This window comes from Lissotriton helveticus, chromosome 2_1 (genome assembly GCF_964261635.1).
Source record: "Lissotriton helveticus chromosome 2_1, aLisHel1.1, whole genome shotgun sequence".
Classification (NCBI taxonomy): Eukaryota; Metazoa; Chordata; class Amphibia; order Caudata; family Salamandridae; genus Lissotriton; species Lissotriton helveticus.
This window is the reverse complement of record NC_136059.1, coordinates 694,499,661-694,524,033: the sequence shown is the minus strand read 5'-3', so window position 1 is coordinate 694,524,033 and position 24,373 is coordinate 694,499,661. Positions and strand designations below refer to the sequence as shown.

The 24,373-nt window shown below is 52.3% G+C and overlaps 1 protein-coding gene across 1 annotated transcript in view; it reads left to right on the top strand.

Moving 5' to 3' along the window:
- SKIC3 (SKI3 subunit of superkiller complex) overlaps nt 1-24,373 on the top strand; it is a 1,397,627-nt gene that overhangs the window by 434,781 nt on the left and 938,473 nt on the right. The window contains exon 11 of the mRNA XM_078675399.1: nt 14,705-14,844. Coding sequence (XP_078531525.1) covers nt 14,705-14,844 — 140 coding nt within the window. The remainder of the gene's footprint in view (nt 1-14,704; nt 14,845-24,373) is intronic.

Below are 24,373 nucleotides of genomic sequence, written 5' to 3'. Positions count from 1 at the left end.
CCGACTGCCCCGCCAGATCGGGAATCCAAAAGGTATGACTAGTTTAGTGAAGCTGTTCTCCTCACTCAGTTTGGGGCTGCGGTCTGTCAACACCGCGTGCCTTTTGGGCCGTGACACCCACTCTCTGTGGGATACGGTTGCGGACGTGCTGCCGCAGTGCCCGGCAGAGGCCCGGGCAAAGCTCACTCAAGCCCTTACGGTAGGGCGGGATGCAGCTAGTTACTCCATACGATGTGGATTGGATACCACAGACTCGCTAGGTACAGCGATTTCCACGATGGTGGTGGTTCGTCGCCACGCCTGGCTCAGGTCCGCCAACTTTTCGGCTGATGTCCAGGCCACGCTCATGGACATGCCGTTCGATGGCCGTCGCCCTTTTGGTGACAAGGCAGACAGTGTGCTTGAGCGTTTCAAGGACTCAAGGGCTACGGCCAAGTCCTTGGGGTTGTCGGGCCAGCGCCAGCAAACTTCTGCCTTTCGCCCCTTTCGTGGTCAAGGAAGGGACGCCTCTTCACGTCCTGCCAGCCACAGGCCGCAAAACGAACCTTAGCGCGGCGGCGGACGTGGGAACCGCCGTGGCGGTGCCAGGGGACAACGACCAGGCCAGTCCACATCCACCCCCGCAGCATCCGCCTCAATGCCCTCCTAGTCCGTGCTTTCAGGCCCACTCGACACCAGTGGGGGGCAGGGTTCGCCATCACCTGCTTCATTGGCGCACCATCACATCGGACAGGTGGGTGCTGCAAATCGTTCGAAGAGGCTACTCCCTCCCCAACGAGGCGACAACTCCAGCCATGCAACAGCAGTACCACCTCATGTCGGGGGATCACTTGCAACTTCTGCAGGAGGAAGTTACGGCCCTCTTGGCCAAGGGGGCCATCGAGCATGTTCCTGGGCCAGAAGTAGGATGTGGTTGCTACTCCCACTACTTTCTGGTACCCAAGAAGGGCAAAGGAGGCCTACGCCCTATCTTGGACCTCCGGGGCGTCAACGGCTTCCTCCGGAAGGAGAAGTTTAAGATGCTGACCTTAGCTCAGGTCCTAGCTGCCCTAGACCCTGGAGACTGGATGGTAGCGTTGGACTTAAAGGACGCATATTTCCATATCCGCGTCCTGCCGGCCCACCGGCGTTACCTGCGGTTCACGGTAGGCCACGAGCACTTTCAGGTGACCGTGCTCCCCTTCGGCCTTACCAGTGCCCCACGGGTGTTCACGAAAGTGATGGCAGTGGTCGCAGCTCATCTGCGCAGATCGGGGGTGTCAGTCTTCCCCTATCTCGACGACTGGCTGTAGAAGGCGGGCGCCCCAGACAGTCGTCAGCCACCTCCAGACTACGGCGGACCTCTTGCACCTGCTGGGGTTCTCCATCAATGTGCCGAAGTCACACCTGTGCCCCTCTCCGAAGCTCCCCTTCATCGGAGCGGTTCCGGACTCGTCGCAGTTTCGGCGGAGTCCCTGCTCCATATCAACCTTCTGGAGCTGCGAGCGATCCGACTTGCACTGAAGGCATTCCTCCCATCTGTCCGGGGGTCTGTAGTGCAGGTGTTCACGGACAACACCACCGCCATGTGGTACTCCAACAAACAGGGCGGGGTGGGGTCGTGGACTCTTTGTCAGGAAGCTCTGCGCCTCTGGCAATGGCTGGAACACCAGGGTGTCACCCTGGTGGTTCAACACTTGGCAGGTTCTCTGAACGCCAGTCACTCTGCCCTTATGGGTTTGGTAATTGCCATGTGCATTGTTTCATAGCTTGCACAATTTTCTCTTGTGCCACCTTTTCCCTTCCATCTTGAAGTCTCCACCATTTCCTCCATGACAGTCACCTCTCAGACCCAACAATTGTAATCCTCATGTAAGCCCCCTTAACTTTTACCACTTTCTTTAGACACCATCTATTCTTTGTAGTTCATTCCCCCGATTCTCCAAATCCATTCCTCACAATCCACAACTATACTCCTTGAATCCACCTGCCTTTTAACCATCATTTTCCTTTCAAAGATCAGCTGTGCTCTCCTCTTGCAGCGCTGCCCTGTATTGATGGATCGCTTCCTCACCACTTGCCTTCTTGCTTGTTTGTTTTGCCCATAGGCTGGGGAAAACCATTGTCTCTCAACTGATCAGCATGCTTCAAACAACCCTTTATTAGCTTAGTTTCTCTTACCCTAAGCGTTTTCTGTTATTTATTTATTCCCCCAGTGTGCTGGTTTGTACCAGTCCTCTCCTTCTCCTTTACTGCCTTCTGTGGCGCCCACAACTCTACAGACACGTGTCAGCCTCTGTTCACTTAGACCCCCATTCTAATTTCTGAACAAGTTTTGCTTGGTTACAGGAGTATCTGCTTAGATGACAATGACAAGGAGAGGGATGTACCATCCTTCTGATGTTTCCCACCTTGACATTTGATCAACTCAGACCAAGGGATATTTCTTGGTCTGTAACTTGGATTCCCCATTTTAAAGCAGATGCTCAGGGTCCCCCTAAGAATACCCCAGCATTTGCATTCCAGACGCAGGAAAATCAACGTGATCACCATTTAATATCTTATGTCATGCATCAGCCTCGCTGCTTACAGATTCACATTGTTAAAAAAGAATGTGTATGAACATGGCCTACTTTTCTACAAAATAGGAACAAACTAAACAGTGTGAAATGCAGCTGGCATTTTCTTTTTCTCTCCAGAATTATGATTTGGAAATATCGAAACCTGTATGTAGTTCATTTAGTTTGCAGACACTCAAAAGAAAGTTTTAGTTTTGAGCCTTGACCATAACTGCAATGGCTTGGAATGGAATTACAAGACTCAAGCTACACAATACAAGCATAGGCAAGACATGGTTATGGCCTGCACAGCACCAACAGAAAATATTGTGTGAGAAGTTGGCCTGATATATAGTGCTCACTATTCTAGTGATCACTTTGTATCATACCAAACAACCCTTATTGATGATTGGTTGTAAGTCAACCTGATAGACCAGCTATCCTAGTAGCATGGACAAGAGCAGTCTTTAGGCTAAACTCTAGAGGGCGTGTTAAGCCAGCTGTTTTACCATCACATTTACCCTTTGAACACCAAGTGAAAGGACACCACACAAGTTGTTATGAAAATAAAGTATATTTATTTATAACAGTACTACCCTGAACTCTTTGATCAGGGAGCTAAGCACAACACAAAACTCTTATGAAAATACTTCAAGTCGCACAATTTACACAAATGCCCGAGGGGCACGAAAAACCATATACTACAAAAGTGGAATGCGAAATACTAGCAGGTAAGTAACAAGATCCAGGGGCTTCAGGATCGCTAGGACTACACTACTGAACCTTTAGATTACAAGCAAGAGGCCTAGGGAGATCGGGTGCAGGGTGTGCACTCTCACGCGGGATGCGGGAAGAAGACTATGGATGCTAGATTTCGTAAAGTTAGTGTTATCGGACGAATCCGACTAGGTAGGCTGAAAACGAAAAAGGATCTGGACACTTAGATAGTGAACCTACATTGGAGCACCGAAATGCTCGAGTTACCTAGCCCAGGGGCTGCGGCTGCATAGGGTTCAAAAGACGTCGGGGATCCTCGTTACAGTCTATGGAGCCTGAAAGAAGAAGTTGCTGGCAGGCGACCAGTGATGAAGTTCGATGGGATCCAAGCCTGGATCGGAGTTGAAGATGATCTGAAAGCAGAGGGGACTCAGTTCTTGATCACTAACCAGTGATTAGATGGGCACCAGGATGGCACCGGATGAAGTCACCTCGACCAGGTGAGTGGGCGACGCTGGGCTCTGCAGTCTCTCGGACCAGGAGGCGTTGTCGGCGACCAGGATGGAGGGGCGAGCTGTCCCACGAAGGTGTCTGCTGTCGGCGCTGCTGAAACCAGGATTGGAGCAACAAGCCTTGGCAAAGGCAAGCCCACGCGGTGGACTCAAGATGGCGTCTGGAGTGGACCAGGAGGGTCCGGGGTGCTCCTCTGTTGGAGGGGAGCTAGGGCCAGTCTGGAGCAACCAGACCAACAATGGAAGTGTCGTGGTTCGTCGTCAGGAGGGCCACAAGCCAGCAGGCAAGTAGCCGGACAACGCGGTGAGCAGCAAAGAGCAGAAGGGCCCCACGCAGATCTCGTGGATGCTGGGAGGCTGGACTTCGGTGCTGGAGCTACTCAGGGTTAGGGCTTCTCAAACCCCAAAGCACTCACTCGAGGATCCCTCGGCGGTCGTGCTGGATAAGCGTCGTGCAGGTCTTGATGATAGCCGGTCCCTCAGGTCTCGTCACACCCTCGAATCTCAGATGAGCTGTAGAGGCAGGTAGAGGTCAGATATGGCGGGAAATCCGGGTCTCGTCGAGCTGGGCAGTCTTGATCCGGAGGATGGACTTACAGCAAACCGCATGCGCTTAGGTGGTGCCCGCTGGTGCAGGGTGGCTACTCCTTAGCCACAAGGGAGAGTCTTCAGAAATGTTCAAGAGTTCTTTCGTGGAAAGTAGTCAAGATTCAGAATTATCTAATTTAGGAAGGGGGCCTGCTCCTACCTTTATTCTCAAAAAGGGGGCTGGCACGCGACTAGGTCCTGCCCATGGGTGGGACCAGGAGGGGGTGGTTACACCCCTCTCCTTTGTCCGGTCTCTCCCCAGCTCAGGGGCTGGTGTGCCCCTGGAACTGGTTTGAGCCGGCATATGTACAGTGAGCACCGGGGTGCCACTTGCAGTCACCTTCCTCTTAGCCCTGCCTACCTGGGATACACAAAATCCTGTCTGGGATGGTGCTGGCACCGCCCCTGACAGGAAACTCTTTGTCCATGCCTCCCGCGCTGGAAGGACTCCCAGCAGCAGGAGGGCAGACTTGTGTCTCGGTGGCAGCATCCATTTTGTGGAGCTGAGGCTATGTTCAACTTTAACCGGGGTTACAGCTACCAACATGTCTTCTCCCTCTAGAGGGGTGGAATGCTACCCCCGTCACCAGAACTGGCGAGGGGGTAGTATTCCAAAGCGTATGACACCTTACACGACATGTTTAGATATTGTCAGACTAAAGTTACCATAACCGCGAGGATTATAAGGCACTTAAGAGTATATGGTCTGACGCTATCATGGAAACGGCTAAGGGATAGATCCCGAAAGCCGCAGACAGGCTCAGCTCATGCCAGAGCACCATCTCACACGATTCCAAGCACTCTGCCTCCAGGATTGTTAAGGCCTGCCATAGGAGTGACTGATAGGAGATCTGTGTGCCCATTTGAGGTTTAGATATAGGTATACTATATCTAGAGCAGGGGTGATTACACCACCTTGCCCCCAGCTGTCAAGCAGCCAGTTGTGTCTTGGTTAGTTAGTCAGCCCAGGGGTGGCATAATACATGCTGCAGCCCCTGGGAGACTTCTGGGTGCACCTCTGCCCTGGGTACAGGGACTCAGAGGGGGCCCAGTGCCAATTCAGTACCTGGGTACAATTTGGAATAGAGAGAACTGCTAGGCTGTGGGTCTGATTAGCAGGCCCACAGCCAGGAAAAGTCGTAAACCAGTGAAGCAAAAAGCAAAAATCTGGGTGATCATAGGATTGCAGACCCTACTCTCCTACACATTGGGAAAGCAAAATTGGTCAAAATGGCAAGGCCTATTCGCTTTATAACCCGGTATTTGTAAAGCGCAAACTAATCACACATAAGGATCTCAAGGTGCTGGAGGCCGTCGGGGAGATTAAGTGAGCTATTGCCAAGCTTATCTGCCGTTTGTGCTGGGGATCGAACCGTTAGCCCCATGCTCCCGAGTCTGCATCACAACTCTGCCAATGCTTGCTAAGTGCTTTCATATGCTCTACATAAATCTGGTATAGCTGCTCAGATCAAAGCATAGAGTTTATCTTTAGTTGACCAAACCTTCAGAAGTTATTAGGCTAATTGCAAGTTCTGGGGGTTGTGAGGATGTAAACCATTTCTTCGAGAGGACTGTGCGGTTCTACTCTAGAATAAATTCTTTAACCTTTTCCGTAATACGATCTACTTGTGTCCCATCAAAATAATCCAGAGCTACTTACAAATATAATCTGAAAGAGACAATTAGGTATATATTCCTTACCTTAGAATTACCTCCAGGTGTCTAGACACCGCCCTCGCGTGCTGACGTCCGTTCTTTCTTTCCCTCGCCAGCGCAGAATCGGAGAGAGCGGTACCTCCAGTCACTTTTTGACTGACTTTTTCCCTACTTTTATCAACATCATATGTTGAGTCCCATCAACTCCTGGTGCAAGAGGGATGCCCGTTTTCAAGGCTTGTGGTTCCATCCGAAAGCTGATGTCGGTGACCGATCCGCACCGCATGTGTCTGAAATGTGAGCCGGACCCCAAGTTGTGTTCTGACTGCCTGACAATGAATCTGAAGTCTTTGCGGGAGCAGTCCTGAAAGCTTCTTGAGACCCGGCGGTCTGCTCCGCGCCAATCAAGGTCCCGGTCGCGCGGGAGGTCGAGGGACTGGGTGCCCAACAAGCGCCACCGCTGCGGTTGGCAAGCCCGACTCCGCTGGCGCGCCTACGAGCCCCAGGGGCTCCGCTGGGGGCCCTTTGATGCCTGCGGCCTCGGCACTGCAGGATCCCCTTGGATCCATGCCTGGATCCGGATCGGCGCCGGCCGACTTCATAAATCCTCCCCCCGGCGCAGAATCTACCAGCACGCCGTTCGCTGCCGACTCCGGTTATGTCCCCAGCCAGCGTCTAGCCCGGCCTCCACCCTGACGTGGACATGGAGCCGGACCGGCGTTGACGGGTACTTTTGTTCCCACGTTCAACCCTAGTGGGATTAGGCCAGATTGTCAACCAGAGGAGGGTGAAGAGGACTGGGAGGGGTCTGGTGACCCTTTAACTGACCAGTTGGAGTATGACCCGGACAGGAGAGAGGAGTTGGGGGAAGCCAGTGGTCTGGATACCTCCCCAGACCTTGGCATGTTGTCTCCTCCTACTGTGGCTACGGAGGAGGAGCTTCTTACGCAGTGGAGTTGCGTAGGGCGGCAGAGGTTCTCAACCTCGAGCTACCTACGGTGGCAGTCGGGACTAACCTCCTGACAGAGGTGCTTCAACCTGCAGCGAGCTCTTCAGAGCCCCTGCTGCCGTTCAATGAAGCCCTTACGGACATCCTTCTGGGAACCTGGTTCAGGCCCAGCACAGGGACTCCTGTGAATAGGATGATTGCCCGATACCACCGCCCGGCTCCGGGCGACCCCACTTTCCTTTCCCAACACCCCAGCCCTGAGAGCTTGGTAGTCCAAGCCTCCATGTCGAAAGGCGCATTCTCTACTGCACCACCTGATAGGGAATCCAAAAAGCTGGACCATCTTGGGAAGAAGTCCGTAAATAGTGCATGTCTGTTGGGCTGTTACACCCACTCTCTGTGGCATACGTTAGCGCAGGTGCTGCCCCAATTCCCGGAGGAGGCCCGGGCTGTGCTCTCCTGTGCAGTCGCCAAGGGGAGGGATGCAGCTAAGTTTACCATACGGTGTAGACTGGACACCGCCGATTCACTGGGCAGCACGATTTCAACGTCTGTAGCTCTTCCACGATATACCTGGTTGAGGTTGACTATATTTTTCGGGGGTGTCCAAGCTTCCCTGATGTACATGCCCTTGATGGCCTTGGCCTCTTCGGCGACAAAGCAGACAATGTGCTAGAGCGCTTTAAAGACTCTCAGGCTTCGGCCAAGTCCTTGGGCCTCTCCACCACCGGTCCTGCGCAGTCTGCTTTTCACCTCTTTCGTGGCTATGGACGGGGTGCCCAGAGCCACAGGCCAGCAGCTGCTGTCTAGCCTCTGCACGGCTGGGGACGTGGAACCCATCGTCGTGGGTCTGGGGGCCAGCGAGCGGGCCAGTCCACCACCACCCCCTCTGCAGCAGCCTCCAAACCCTCCTAGTCTGACCTTTAAGGGCCACCATTCGCCAGTGGGCAGATGGATTTGCCATCACCTCCCCCACTGGTGCATCATCACGTCAGACAGGTGGGTTTTGCAAATAGTCTGAAGGGGCCACTCCCTCCACTTCAAGACTACCCCCCAGCCATGCCACCTCAGTACCATCGCATGTCGGAGGATCATCTGGCCCTTCTCCAACAGGAAGTTATGGCTCTCTTGGCCAAGGGAGCCATCGAGCGTGTTCCTGCCCCAGAAGTAGGTCGTGGTTGCTACTACCACTATTTCTGGTGCCCAAGAAGGACAAAGGCCTGCGTCCTATCTTGGATCTCAGGAACGTCAACCGCTTCCTCCGGAAGGAGAAGTTCAAAATGTTGACACTAGCTCAGGTCCTGTCTGCCCTCGACGCTGGAGACTGGATGGTAGCATTGGACTTACAGGACACTTACTTTCACATCCCCGTCCTGCCGGCCCACCAACGTTCTCTGTGGTTCACGGTAGTCCACTAGCACTTTCGGTTTACCGTGCTCCCCTTCGGCCTTACCAGCACCCCTCAAGTGTTCCCAAAAGTGATGGCGGTGGTCGCAGCTCATCTGCGCACATCAGGGGTTCCAGTCTTCCCCAATCTCTTCGACTGGCTGTTGAAGGCGGGCTCGTCCCAGGCAGTCGTCTCCCACCTCCAGACTACGGCTGACCTCCTGCACTCACTGAGGTTCACTAGAAGCGTGCCGAAGTCACAACTGATTCCGTCTCCGAAGCTCCTTTTCATCGGAGTGGTTCTGGACACGATGCAGTTTCGGGCTTATCCTACTGAGCAGCGAGTCCGGGATATTCGAGCTATGATACCGATTTTTGAGCCTCGATCTCGGGTTTCGGTCAGAATGACCCTGAGGCTGCAGGGACTCATGGCCTCCTGCATCCTGCTAGTAGATCATGCCAGGTGGCATATGCGGCCTCTGCACTGGGATCTGAAGTTTCAGTGGGCACAGCACCAGGGCAATTTGTCCGATTGCGTTCAGATCTTGGAGGGCATGTGGTACTGCAACAAACAGGACAGAGTGTGGTCGTGGACCCTATGTCAAGAGGCTCTCCATCTCTGGACATGGCTGGAACATTGGGGCGTATCCCTGGTGGGTCAACACCTGGGAGGTTCACTGAACGCCAGGGCGGACAAACTCAGCCGCAGGTGCATGATGGATCACAAATGGCGTCTTCACTCGGAGGTGGTGCAAGCTCTCTTTCAGTAGTGGGGAGAACCTTGGTTAGATCTGTTCGCCACCCAAGAGAATGCTCAATGTCAGCAATTCTGCGCATTGGAACTTCCAAGGCAGCACTCGCTAGGCAGTGCTTTTCGCGCGATTGGAGCTGCGGGCTTCTATATGCCTTTCCGCCTATACCACTTCTGCCCAGAGTGCTGAAGAAGATCAAGCGCGACCGGGCCCAATTCATACTTGTGCCTCCTGTTTGGGCACGAAGAGTCCGGTATCCCGAGCTGCTACACATGGCCATCAATCCTCCGATCAGACTGCCTCTTCGGGAGGATCTTCTGTCGCAGCAGCAGGGGACGGTCCTCCACCTGAACCTGTCCTGCCTTCACCTCCTTGCGTGGAGATTGAGCAGCGGCAGTTGGCAGCTTTTTACCTGCCTCCCAAAATCTGTGATGTTATCTTGGCAGCCGGGTGTCCCTCCACTAAGACGGTATATGCCTGTAGATGGAACACATTTTGGCATGGTGTGCAGCAAAGGCTGTGGATACCCTTTCTGCCCCTCTTTCTGAGGTTCTCTTTTTCCTTCTTTCTTTGGCCCAGCAGGACTCTACTCTGGGCACTATTAAAGGCTACCTTCCAGCCATTTCAGCCTTTCTTAGGCTTCCTGATCAGCCTTCTCTTTTCTAGTCACCTGTTGTGAATTGCTTTCTTGAGGGCATTACGCATCTTTTTCCTCCTTTTCCCTTCGTAATGCGTCAGTAGGACTTGAACTTGGTTCTTATTTACCTTATGTGCGCTCCTTTTGAGCTGCTTCATAACTGTCCTCTCAGACTTATTACTGTTGGAAAACGAGGCAGTATCTGTGAGGCCTGCACAAATATAATGACTACATTTGTCATTCACTGGGAACCAAACACCCAATTGTAGCACCTGACCCTGAGGGTAGCGTTGCAGAGCAGTCTGAGGCTTACACAAGGGAGGTGGTGTGGGCTAGTAATCGCCATTACAGGTGCTCAGCAATAACACTCAACAATTGATTGCCTAGCCTGTACTTTGCTTTATAAAAGTAAGAGTACATTTATAAAACACACACACTACTCAATACTATGCACCAATTCACAAATATACATAAGCTGTTGGAATTACTTTGTGACTTTGCATATCATATTCTCCCCTCCCGCGGGTCTAGTACCACCACTCCCATGTATGCACATCATCTTGCCCCCAAGTGCAGTTAGTTGTACATAACCTGGAGCGAGGGCCCTTCATACTGGCATCATCCCACATCATCCCAGTGCCCACCCACTCCATTACCTCAAAAAGCATTTAAAATAGGTACACCTGCCCTGGTGACCCACAACCCTGACAGAGCATTTCCTACTGACCATGAAGTATACACCTCGAAATCTTAAGGGTTAACAGTCTGGGTGTTTCACCTAAGCGCAACAGCAGCAAGAATAAATGCTTAACCATCACTTTAGAATGACAGTACAGTCACATTTGTTGGACATTAGAATGTGTAGCAATTACAGCCCCTAAAGGCATCACAGATAAAATCACAGGATTACGCATGTACAGCCAAACACCCTAGCAGGAGGGTGCCGATCTCCAGACATCCCCAGCTCAGTCCTTCATCCCCTTGGTGCACTTCTCAATTCTCCTCCAGCTGTAGAACAAAAGTTCCAGCCCGGGATGAGTTAAAATGCTGGCTGAGCTCTTGAGGGGTTATTCTTTTCAAGTCCTCATGAGACTTAGGGAGGGACTCCTCTTCGTGGCGCTGGGGTGATAAAGATCAATTCAAAATGGTCAGGCTATTCTGTTGATGTTTCCTAAGTTAAATTTGCCCGGCGTTAGACGCCTCTAATACGATACGAAGTTATCCAATAAAGAGGCAGGCGCTGGAGACAGGAAGACAGGAAACAAGTTTTATTCCGACGGAGTAGAACACATCAGATCGGACAACAAGGTATCGTCTCGAGGTGCTCTCTCAGCCTCTCTGAGACCTGGTCTTTTATACCCTGGTTTAAGACATGTGAACGCTCTTTATTACAACAAAGACATTGTGAAGTATGAGAACGACATCCCCGGCACCACCCAGTTCCGGCCCATTCCAACACATGACAACAGTAGAGGCCCTTTCCCCTCATATGATTGGGAGGGGGCTATCACGCAGCTGAGTGTTCTGCCGATTCCTTTGGAATGTGTGCGCCTGATCGAATCTCAGGGGGTGGGGAGGTCATGATCAATAGTGGCTCCTTTCAGGAAAGGCGAGTGGATACAGTAGTGGGCAATAAACTGTATCCTCGGGCTAAGGGATGACCAGCGGTTCGTACAGGCAGTCGGGCTCAGAGGAAGGGGTCATCAAAGGAGGGGTATTCATGGACGGAAAGGAGGTGTTGGTCAGGCGCAGGGTGTGATTCCCTGAGGCAGAGTCATGGAGGGGAGGGTTCATGACTTGTGCATGTGAGTGCGGGGGCAGCCAGGGTGCGCGGGGAAGGCTTGCAAGGTTCAGGGAAGTGTGCTGACGGGCGATCGTGAACAGGGAGACCATGGTACCTAAAATGGCTGTCGTGTATGTTCATACGTGAGTCTGCAAGATGGCGTAGATGATGTTCAGTACACGAACTAAAATTCCACAGGGGGAGACTGCATTGCTCCTGCAGCTCCCCAGCTCCCCCTGCTCCTGTCACACACGTGGTGGTGTCCCCATTCTCCTGGGGCTACCACAACCAGAGGAACCGCGGTTTGTCCTTGCAGGCCGGTCTGGGCCTGCAGGCATTATGGGCACTTTTGCATTTCTCCCGCTGCTCCGGGGAGAGCCGCGATGTGGGCCTCCGGCTGCGTTGGTGCTGTGTTTGAGGTTTCAGTCCCACCCGGACCGCCAGGTGAGTCTTCCGGCTCCGGGAGCCAACCCGGAGCCGGAAGACTCACCTGGCGGTTCGGGTGGGACTGAAACCTCCAACACCGTCTGCCTCAGCAGACCACACCGCGGAGAGAGCTCCTCTACCTGTGCAAGTTTTTTTTAAAGATTTGGGGAGGGGGCTGGCAGGAAGTCTTTGTTCGCCCTATCACACAGCAACACATCACTTCTCTGCCCCTGCTCCCTCCTTCCTGCCCAGGCCTCTGGGTTTGTTCAAAATGGCGTCGTCCAGGGTCTCCTGCCACATGGTCTCTGAGAGCCCTTTCCTCCCAGTGCTGCCTTCTTCCGGGTGCAGCTTGGTGCCTAGCATCCAGTGACAGCTGCTGATGGATTAGCCTGGAGCTCCACCCATCTTCTCTCTTTGGAGGGAAGGTCATCAATCCAGGCTGCTGGGGTCAGTCCCCAGCCAGGCCCTTGTAATGAGCTGAATCAGATAAATATAACATTTCTGGATGCCCCAAAAGCAGTACAAATATGACTTTGGACTCTGCAGAATACTTCTTCTCACCTAGGTTACAGTGAACTTTGGTGCGTATCTGGAATTTGTAGGCCCTAGGAAAGTAAAACTAGCCCATGTGCTTCCTATCCCCATAGGAGACTAATGGAATAAACACTGTAAAGCACACTGACTTTCCCTGGCATGTTTCTTCCAACTGTATAAAGCCTATTCCATGTCACCACCCAATTCGGCATAAGTCCAGCCACACCATTCACTTTGTAGCTGCTCCTGGACTACAAATGCAGATAATCTTCTCTGCTTAGCCCACACACATGTGCACTCGCATGTACACATGTCTGCCTGTAACCAGCCCAGTGCTCCATAGTCCAGCTGCTGCGCAGTGGCCTAGTCAAGCTAGGGGGACACCAGTAAAATCCACCTGCAGTCTTTCATCATGAGTTCACTGTGGGTGAGTCCCAACTTATGAGGCTACCCCCACAGTAAAAGCTTAACTAATAGGTGCTCAAAAAGCTAAAAATCCGGGCGGCCCAGAGTGTCACAACCACCTTCTAACAATTACTTTAAAGACTGCCTTTCTGGTTGCCATCACTTCTGCTAGCAGGGTGAGTTAGCTCCAGGTTCTTTCTTCAAAACCTCCTTTTCTGGCGGTTCATCCAGACAAGTTCGTCCTAAGAACCAGACCTTCCTTTCTTCCCACGGTGGTTACTTCTTTCCACATTGGTCAAACCATCACTTTGTCCATCTTCTTTCCGCCTCTGTTTCCTTCTAAGGAGGAAGAGAGGCTCCACCGCGTGGATCCAAAACGTGCGCTTTCATTTTATTTGGATCGCACCAAACAATTCCGGGTGGATGACCAGCTCTATGTTGGCTACGTGGGTGCCAAATAAGGTCAGTCCATGCACAAACGGACCATCTCTAAGTGGGACGTTTTGTGCATCACAGCTTGCTATTCCTTGTCAAAGAAGGAGCCTCCAGTGGGGTTACACGCCCATTCCACCAGGGCGACTACCGCTACTAAAGCTTTGGGATCGGTGTTCCTCTTAATGACATCTGTTAGGCAGCTACGTGGGCATCTTTGCACACATTTACAAAGCACTACTGCCTGGACAGCCAAGTCTGGAGGGACGGCTTCTTTGCCCGTTCTGTTCTCCAGGATTTTCTGGTGTGAACTTGGTTCGCAGACCCACCTCCGGGGTTGGTATTGCTGGGGTATCTATTCTACGGTAAGGAATCTATAATTAATAGTCTCTTTCAGATGAACAAGTTACTTACCCTCGGTAACAATATATCTGTAGGAGACATAGATTAGTTATAGATTCATTACCGCCCCACCCATCCTCCCCGTTCTGCGAACTGACTTCTAGAGTTAAGGACTTCCTTTCAGGGCCCTAGTTTTGTGCACCAGTGATCAGTGTCTTGCATGGCTCTGTGCTTCTGCCGTAGAATGTCGTATATAAGAACTGACGTCTGCGCTCAAGGACGGCGTCTACGTTGCTGCTGCGACGTCACCCCGGCGACCAAGACGCCAGCGACGAACACGCAGCCAACCGACGCCACCTTTTGAATCTATAACTAATCTATGTCACTTACAGATATATCATTACCGAAGGTAAGTAACTTGTTCATCTGTGTTGTACTAGTGACCACTTTAGACTAGATTACATTAGTGACCATCATATGCAAGCTTAATAGCAGTGCAATCTGCATGTTTGCCAGTTCTGATGTCAAAAAAGCAGTATGCATTTGGAATATTTCTGCGTAGTACCAATGCCCCTGGCACCAAGATAATACGTTTTCCCAGGACAGCACAATTTATCACTCAAATATCACTTTTAAATATATTTAGAAAATTCAGCCATTTTTCTGCAAATATCAGCTTGAGTTCTGAAAATACATATTTTTTTGCTTGAATACACACTTCGTAAGTTTAATACAATATATGAATTCAACTAAGCGAAAGCTTCAAATTTAGTAGACTAGGCTGCATGTAGGAAAACTACTTGCAATCGCAGGAGAGCTTCCAGTAGCTTACGAGCTATTTGTCAGAGAAACCTGCCCTGGAACTAAATCTAAAGGTCATGAGCCTACATGAATGACCATATTTTAGATCAACATTTTTTTGACTGCTAGTTATACCTAAAGTGGAGCGCACTGCAGTTACTTGAAGAATAGACAAAATAACTTGTTTATGGATATTGATTGGATGGTAAATTAGAAACAAGACTTTAGTAAGTCCTTTATTTTCCAGCTTTGAAGACGTTAATGCAATGTAATGCATCTATTGGCCATCTTCATCTCAAAAAGGTTGCCTTACAAGTGAAAGCTGAAGCTATGGTCCGAGATGGTGATGCTGGCAACTTAGAAGAAGTTGTGAAGTCCATAGAAGAGGTAATGCTTTTCTCGAATAATTGTGATTTTAGTACCTTTGGGGTACCCATAAGTACTGCTGTTTCTTTGGGTTAAATGTAGGTCACACATGAAATGTAAAATTCTGCACAACGGAAATATCATGGGTTCTCCAGAACTTGAATATCAAGGGATCGAGAGCCACATCACATTGGCCATGTAGCGTGCCATAAACACTTTACTTAATGCCTTACTTAATCATGCATTGCCCTCCTAGCAAGAATACATTGCCCCAGATTTCCAGTCTATATGAACTAACATAACAAATGTAGCTTTTGGATCAGGTATTTTCTAAGCCTCTGTTTTTATGTGCAAAACTCTTTACTGTGTTTTCAGTTAACAGATACACAGAATAATCAAAGTAAAGATACTAGTAGATCATGTAGAAGTTTTGAAGTGTTCACTCAGGTGAACAGAGGTGTATAGTTGATAAATCCTTGTTTCTTAGTAGGTTAGGAAAAATACATATCTGTATCATTCTCAATCTATATGTGACAAAATCATAATTTTCCAAAGGACGTAATGAAGATGATGGTAAAGTTTGGCAGGGTTCGACATTTGCCAAAAAGTGTCATATGCCTCGTCCACTCTGTTTAGATTTCCACTGACATTAGTGCACTCTTTGCTAATCTTAATAGTAATTAATTTGGCGGATAGGACAGCTTCCAAACTCTAACTACATTCTCATGGCAGGTAACACATATGTAAAGGCATATGAGAAGTATATAACATGTATATTACATTAGAAATGTTCTCATTTTGAAGTAGTGGTTAAATAGCATGTGATTGTTAAGGCAGAAGGCGCATGCTCCGGCCCGTTAATTGTTTCAGCAACATGATAAAGACCAAAAACCTTTTAAATAACAAAAACAATGATAAGGCAAAATAAAACTACGCTCATGCTTTACAAAGAAGCTCGTTTTAATAAGCTTCCCTTTACATCTATTTCCAACCAACGGCAGTTGGACCATTTTAGGATTGTAATATAGTGGCAAGACATGCTAGCAAACAATTAAACCATAATGGCCACTGTTTAAGAGATTCTACATTGATTAGTTAGGTTACTCGTTTGTGTATCTCTTCCTGCAAACATGCCCACATACACAACTAGATTTTGCTATGTGACTTTTCCAAGCTTATATTGGAGCTTGTATCATCAGTTGATGCACGCATTCATCATTGTCCATAGTTGCAGATGACTACATCTCCTCCCTGAGTTTGGGATTGCGGTCAGTTAATACCGCGTGCCTCTTGGGCCGCTACACCCACTCTCTGTGGGACATGGTCGCAGCCGTGCTGCCAGAATGCCCGTTGGAGGTACGGGCTGAACTCGGCTAGACCCTTGTGGAGGGCCGAGATGCGACACGGTATTCCATCCGGTGTGGGCTGGACACTACCGACTCTCTAGGCAGAGCGAGGGCAACGACGGTGGCGATTCGTCGTCATGCCTGGTTGAAGTCTGCCAATTTCTCAGCCGATGTCCAAAACACACTTATGGACATGCCGTTCGATGGCCGTCGCCTCTTTGGCGACAAGGCAGACCATGCGCTTGAGCGCTTTAAGGACTCCAGGGCTACGGCCAAGTCCTTGGGCCTCTCGGCCCGCGCCAGCAAACGGCTGCCTTTCGCCGCTTTCGTGGCCAAGGAAGGGGCGCCCCCCACACGTCCTGCCAGCCACGTGCCGCAGACTACCATCCAGCGCAGTGGCGGACGTGGAAACCGCCGTGGTGGTGGTCGGGGACAACGGCGAGGCCAGTTCACACCTACCCCTGTAGCATCCGCCACAAAACCCTCCTAGTCCGTGCTTTCAGGCCCATGTGACGCCAGTGGGGGGCAGGGTCCGCCATCACCACCACCACTGGCGCTCACTGTCACGTCGGACAGGTGGGTGCTGCAAATCGTCCGAAGGGGCTACTCCCTCCCCTTCGAGGCGTCCCCTCCAGCCATGCCACCGCATTACCACCGTGTGTCGGGGGATCACTTGCAACTTCTACAAGAGGAAGTTACGGCCCTCTTGGCCGAGGGGGCCATGGTGCGCGTTCCTGGGCCAGAAGTAGGGTGTGGTTGTTACTCCCACTACTTTCTGGTACCTAAGAAGGGCAAAGGGGGCCTACGCTCTATCTTGGACCAGTGGAACATCAACGGCTTCCTCCGGAAGGAGACGTTCAAGATGCTGACTTTGGCTCAGGTCTTAGCTGCCCTAGACCCAGGAGACTGGATGGTAGTGTTGGACTTGCAGGACGCTTATTTTCACATCCCCGTCCTGCCGGCCCACCGGCGTTACCTGCGGTTCACAGTAGGCCACGAGCACTTTCAGTTTACCGTGCTCCCCTTCGGCCTTACCAGCGCCCCGCGGGTGTTCTCGAAAGTGATGGCGGTGGTTGCAGCTCATCTGCGCAGGTTAGGGGTTTCAGTCTTCCCCCTACCTCGACGACTGGTTGTTTTTTTTTTTTTTCGTTTTTTTTTTTTTGAAAACCTTTATTGAGACAAAATTAGGAGATACATGCGCAAGCCCACAACCATCACGGCCGGCTGCAAAGACAGATGAGCAAAAGCAGGAGAACAATAGGTCAACATACCATCAGGATATTACAAAATACGCCAGAAGTGATTACGGGGTGCGCAACACAGGATAGGAGGTTTTCATTTTTAAGTTTAGATGAAGCGAGGGGGCTGCAACGGAAAGGACTGCACATCTCACATAAAGGGACACAAAGGAAACGCAGCAAGAGGGGCGTACCCCATTTACAATCGAAGTTAGGCTAAAAATACAGCAACTATATAGGCTAAGCCACCGCAACAATAAGACCGGACAACAAGCAGCATTACAGAAAGCAACAATTCCAAGTGTAATCCCGGAGAGCCCACCCCTAAGAACAGGAAACAAAGATTTGTTAAAACACAGGAAGAAAAAAGGTGCGAGACCCAGAGACAGCCCACCCCATGAAGAGGAAAGAACCCTCCCAAAGCCGGAAAAGAGCAATAGGGACCATAGAACAAAACAAGCTAAAATAACAACCCCCCCCCACACCCACCACCCTGCACCCCTGTAATGGGTACGGCCCAACCCACTAACAGCGTGCCTGTCGCCCCGGAACTGCCCCACAGTAGGGAAAAGTATAATGTGAAATATAGTTAAAGAAGAGGTAAAGAGAGAAGATAAGATGGAGGAGGAAGACAACCAACATATGTATTCTCAGCCGCCCAACCCCGGACCCCCGAACCGATGTAATACCAACGTTCATCCCAGTCAATGTATCGCCTGTCCGTCACAATCCCAGCAGTGCAAGCAACAGTAATCAAGGAAACGTCCTCATCCTTGCCCCCTTCGAACAGGTGCGTTGACGAAGTCCAGCTGTGCAGACGCCATCTTAGATGAGTTAGGCGTACGGGAAGGCCACAAAAGAACGGGGTGCTGTCCAACAAAGTTTGTCCAAACCAACGTTGTACGTCCAGGAACGGGACAGAGAGAAGCAACGCAGAGCAGCAATCTCCCGAGGCCGGCTGGCCAGAACAGTAGCAGCAGCTCCAGGAAAGGGCGGGGAGTCACGCCATCATACCACAAAGGAGTTGCCGGACATGGTGTCCGGAGACGAGTCCCCAGCCACTGCACGAATCCACGAACACCAGACCTCTGCACGACCATTGTGGTCAACACCGCGGCGATAGCAAGACCCCGCTCCTCCGACGCCTCCGTAAACACCCGGATAGGTAGTCCACTGCAATCGGACACAGGGTGTGGCGCAGTGCCCCGCACTCGAGAACAAGCACGGCCAGTCGAGGGCACATCCAGTAGAATGGCGTCCAGCCGGCCCCCCAGGTCCCGGGCATTATCGTGCAGGGCATCCCGCAAAGCACCCAGAGCGCCCAGGATATCGCTGGTCACCAGCGGCGCCCCCGTAAGAAATGATGCAGCACTCGACTCCACCCGGGGCTCACAGGCATGTAATGGCCCTCGAAGCCGACCGCCAGCACCCCCCGCGATCAGCCGGTCACCCCGCCGACGCCCTTCATAGCACCACCGGGCCAGAGGCGCAGGAACAGCAGACTCCATTCCATCACCACACACAGCGCTGATCAATGCCGGCAATTACCTGGACCTTCAAGAGCGGCCCAGGGTCAGTAAATACAAGTGCCGAGTGTGCGACATACAAAATGGCTCCCACCACGGCGTAGGGAGAGATGAAAGAACTGTCCGGGTCTTCCACGGGCTGGGGTGATGATACAATGTATCCCGCGCAGCAGCAATACCTTCCAAGCGTGCAGACTCACGGAACAGAGGAGATCTCTGCAGCGGGAAGCGCAGTGCGGCAACCCCTCTCCGGCCGTCCGACTTCCCCCAGCCTTCGATGGCCGCCGCTGTTGTGACCGGGGCTGGCCGTCCCTCACGTACAAAGACCCGGTCTCACCGCCATTAGGAGCCGGGGAAGAAGCGAGGACATTTCACCACCTCCGTCGCTGGAAGCACGCCGGGGAACACACCATTGGGATCGGAGTCGCCTCCCCGTCCTGAAAACTCGGCTCACATACAGGATAAATTACAGGATAGATTGCAATGCGGGAGGAAAGCGAGAGGGTCGGCGGAGCCGAGGGTTTAAGCGGCCATCATGGTTGCCGGCTAAGCTCCTCCGACGACTGGTTGTTGAAGGCGGGCTCGCACCAGACAGTCGTCAGCCACCTCCAGACTACGGCCGACCTCCTGCACCTGCTGGGGTTCTCCATCAATGTGCCGAAGTCACACCTGTGTCCCTCTCAGAAGCTCCTATTCATCGGAGCGGTTCTAGACTCGGCGCAGTTTCGGGTTTATCCTCCCGAACAGCGGGTTCGGGATATTCAGGCTCTGATTCCGATCTTTCAGCCTTTGTCCCGATTCTCGGTCAGGTTGACGCTGCGGCTTCTGGGGCTGATGGCCTCCTGCATCCTTCTGGTGCATCACGCCCGGTGGCGGATGAGGCTCTGCAGTGGGACCTGAAGTTTCAGTGGGCCCAGCATCAGGGCAATTTGTCCGACCTTGTCTTGATCTCGGAGGGCACTGCAAGACCGTTGCATTGGTGGCTCACGGACCGCGATTGGGTCAGCGGCAGATCCCTCTCCCTACCCCAACCGGAGCACGTAGTAGTGACAGATGAGTCTCTCCTGGGCTGGGGGTCCACATGGGAGAGGCGGCAATCAGAGGCCTCTGGTCTCCGGCGGAGAACCGTCTCCATATCAACCTTCTGGAGCTGCGCGCGATCCGACTGGCACTGAAGGCATTCCTTGCCTCTGTCCGGGGAAGTGTAGTGCAGGTGTTCACGGACAACACCACCGCCATGTGGTACTACAACAAACAGGGCGGGCTGGGGTCGTGGACCCTTTGTCAGGAGGCTCTGCGCCTCTTGCAATGGCTGGAACACCAGGGCGTCACCCTGGTGGTTCAACATCTGGCAGGTTCTCTGAACGCCAGGGCGGACGAACTCAGCCGCCGGTGCATGATGGATCACGAATGGCGTCTGAGCTCGGACGTGGTGCAAAGCCTCTTTCAGCGATGGGGAGAGCCTTGGTTAGATCTATTTGCCACCAAAGAGAACGTGCAATGTCATCAGTTCTGCGCGTTGGAATTTCCAAGGCGGCACTCGCTCGGAGACGCTTTTCGTCGTGAGTGGAGCTGCGGTCTATTGTACGCCTTTCCGCCCATACCACTTCTGCCCAGAGTGCTGAAGAAGATCAGGCGTGCCCGGGCCCAAGTCATCCTTGTGGCTCCGGACTGGGCACGAAGATACTGGTATCCCGAGCTACTCAGCATGTCAGTCGATCCCCCGATTCGTCTGCCTCTTCAGGAGGACCTTCTGTTGCAGCAGCAGGTGATGGTGGTCCTCCCGAACCTGTCCTGCCTCCACCTCCATGTGTGGAGATTGAGCGGCGACAGTTGAGGCCATTTGACTTGCCTCCTGAAGTCTGTGATGTGATTCTGGCAGCCAGGCGTCCCTCCACAAAGACGGCATACGCCTGCAGGTGGAACAAATTTGTGGCATGGTGCACAGCAAAGGCTGTGGATCCACTCTCTACCCCCCTTTCAGAGGTTCTGCTCTTTCTTCTTTCTCTTGCCCAGCAGGGCTCTGCTCTGGGCACTGTCAAAGGCGATCTCTCCGCCATTTCAGCCTTCTTAAGGCTTCCTGATCAGCCTTCTCTTTTCAAGTCCCCTGTTGTAAATAGATTCTTAAAGGGCATCTTTCACATGTTTCCTCCTGTCCCTTTCGTGATGCCTCAGTGGGACTTGAATCTTGTTCTAACTTATCTGATGTGCGCTCACTTTGAGCCACTTCACAATTGTCCTCTCCGTCTTCTTACTTTTAAGACTGCATTCCTGGTTGCCATCACCTCTACCAGAAGGGTGAGTGAGCTCCAGGCTCGATCTTCTAAGCCTCCTTTCCTTTCTGTCCATCCGGACAAAGTTGTCTTGAGAACACGTCCCTCTTTCCTGCCCAAAGTGGTCTCAGCCTTCCACATCGGGCAGTTCATCACCTTGCCCACCTTCTTTCTGCCTCCGCATCCCTCGAAGGAGGAAGAGAGGCTCCACTCTCTGGACCCAGAACGTGCAATCTCATTCTATCTGGACCACACTCGCCAGTACCAGGTGGCTGACCAGCTCTTTGTTGGTTACATGGGCGCTAAGAAGGGACGGGCGGTGCACAAACAGACCATTTCTCGATGGGTCGTTTTGTGCATCAAGGCTTGTTATTCACTGGCTAAAAAGGAGCCTTCTGTGGGGCTGCGTGCCCATTCCACTCGGGCCACGGCGGCTACTACTGCCCTGGGTTGGGGAGTCCCCTTACAGGACATCTGTCAGGCAGCTACGTGGGCCTCGCTGCACACGTGCGCTAGACACTACTGCCTGGACAGCCAAGCCCGGAGAGATGGCTTTTTTGGCTGTTCTGTTCTCCAGGATTTTTCTGGTGTGATCATTGGTTCGCAGATCCACGACCGGGGTTGGTTTGCTGGGGTATCTATTCGAAGGTAAGGAATCGAACACTAACCTGTTTCTTTCAGATGCACAAGTTACTTACCTTCGGTAACGATCTATGTGAAAGAAACAGTGGTTAGTGTTAGATTCCTTACCGCCCCACCCATCCTCCCCGTTCTGCGAACCGATATCTAGGGTTAAGCTATTCCCTTTGAGGGCCCTAGTTTCATGGCATTAGTGTTGGTTTTTATCATGGCTCTGCGTTTCTGGCGCGGAAAAGCTTTGTATAAGAACTGACGTTAGCGCGCAAGGGCAGCGTCTAAGTACTCCGACGACGCGGAGCTGCAGACGACGCTTAACGACGTGCAGGGGTACTGCTAAGCAAAACTTTTCTGACCCAGTCTGACGCCTGGGGATATTCTAAGGTAAGGAGTCTAACACTAACTTCTATAGTAGGGGATCTCTGTGTATAGTCATAATCTAGTGAATAGTCCCGCTCATGTGCGTGGGACCCCGGCAATCAAAAATAATCTCTTAAGTTGTCAGAAAATTGCAGAACTGCAAAGACACTTAAGAGAAAATTAAAGACAGATAATGCAGCCTATATCCACAGGCTACACTGTCCAGTACTTCAACTAGAAATTCCACCACAAATCCACAAACCGCAAAGCCTGTCCAGATTTTCCTTACTTTAACAGCCAAATCCCTCTGGAATGATAGAGAGGAAGGCATGGACAGACAAGCCCCATAGGCTGCCATTATGTGGCTTAAATAGGATACTGTGCCTTTAAGAGAACCTTCCAGAACTTCTCCCAGTATCCCAGAATGCACAGCAGGTCCCTCTTAGTTTCAGTCCTTTTTTCCGGCTCCTGCTAACAGGACCCTGATGCATTGAGCTCTCCCTTTTTCAAGGGTTTATTGGAATTTTGTGCACTTTTTGCTTTAAAAGTGTTTTCAGTTTGTGTACTTGGTGTTTCCTTCACTCCTGTGTATTTGTTCAGGCTTTTTAGGGCTCTAAAATGCCTGCTCTCTTCGACAAGTGCCCAGCATGTGGAAGGAAGAAGGCAAAGACTGATCCACACGACGTCTGCATACTCTGTCTCCCTGAACCACATGTCCCTGAAGAATGTAACATCTGTCAGACTTTTTCATCAAGGACCCTGAGGGACAGGCTGAAGATTAGGCTCCAAGGCCTAGAGGAGAGACGGACTTCAGGCTGCAGGTGGGTCTGGGCAGGCTGGGAAGGCTCCCTCTGCCTCTGCTGAGGCCTCTAGGGGGCTCCCCAGAGGCAGGAAGCCCAGCAAACGATCCCGGTCTCCGTCAACGTCGATTGCATCGACAACGACGTCCAGAGGGATGACGACGGTGTGTTCCCCATCTCCCCGGGGCTCCGGGTCGAGACAGCATGGAAGTTCGACGTCGAAAGGCCGGGGTAGGCCGCCGTCGAGATCACCGTCGACAACGTCTTCGTCGTCGATGTCAGCGTCGAGACATCGACGTCGAAGAAGGACCGACAGGCACCGGCGCTCGCCGTCGAAGCGACACCGCCGGTCGCCGTCGAGCAGCCGGTCGGCGTTGAGCGGATCCTCGACGTCGAGGACCTCGGACAAGCGGTCGGCGCCGAGAAGGAGTCGACGCTCACCGTCGAGGACTGCACGTTCGACGTCGCGGAAGTGGCGTTCGGCGTCGAGGAAGAAGCGCTTGACGTCACGGAGGCGGCGTTCGACGCCGGAGTCGCGGAGGTGACGTTAGACGCCGGAAAAGCGACGCTCGACGTCGAAAAGGAAGAGATCGGCGTCTCTGAGACTTTCCAACTCTCCTAAGCGGCGCAGAAGGAGATCTGGCGCCAGAAGTCACGCTGGGTCTGGTGGAGGACGCTGGAGACGGCGATCATCTACTGGAGGGGCTGCTTCGCAGTCACCTCCCCCGAAGAAGTCACCGGGCTCGGTGTACTCGGTGGTCTCTACACCACCTCGGCCTAAGACGCCCCCGCCTCCTTTACCTAGAGGGGATCCTCCAATCAATCCTCCTCTTCCACCACTTCCTCCAGCGGGGCAACCACCGCCACCACCTCCGCCACGTGGGCCTGCTCTTTGACCGGAGATGCCCCCTGTTCCTCCACCAAGGTCGGTGTCACTGCCTCCGCTCCCTACACCGCCTAAGGGGACTCCAAAACCACTACCCCAGGATAGGCCAAGGAAGACGCCTCCACAGAGGCCTGCGGAGCGTCCACGGACTGGGAGATCGCGCTCTCGCTCCAGGAGGAGGGAACGATCGCGCAACAGGTCGTCCACGCGGTCGAGACGAAGCCACAGGAGGCGCAGGTCTCGTTCCCAGACGAGGTCCTCGGGGACCAGGGACTATTCTCCGACTTTGTCGGAGTCACCGGAGACAAGGGTGTCGCCAGTTGACGATCTGGTGTCCTTTCATGATGTCCTTTTAAGAGGTGCAGCAAAATTGGGCATCTCGTTGACGGTGCCCACGCCCAAGACATCGGTGATCTTCGAGACGCTTCACCAGAAACATCTGTCTCGGCCATTACTACCACTGGTACCGGGCCTGGTGGAGCCGG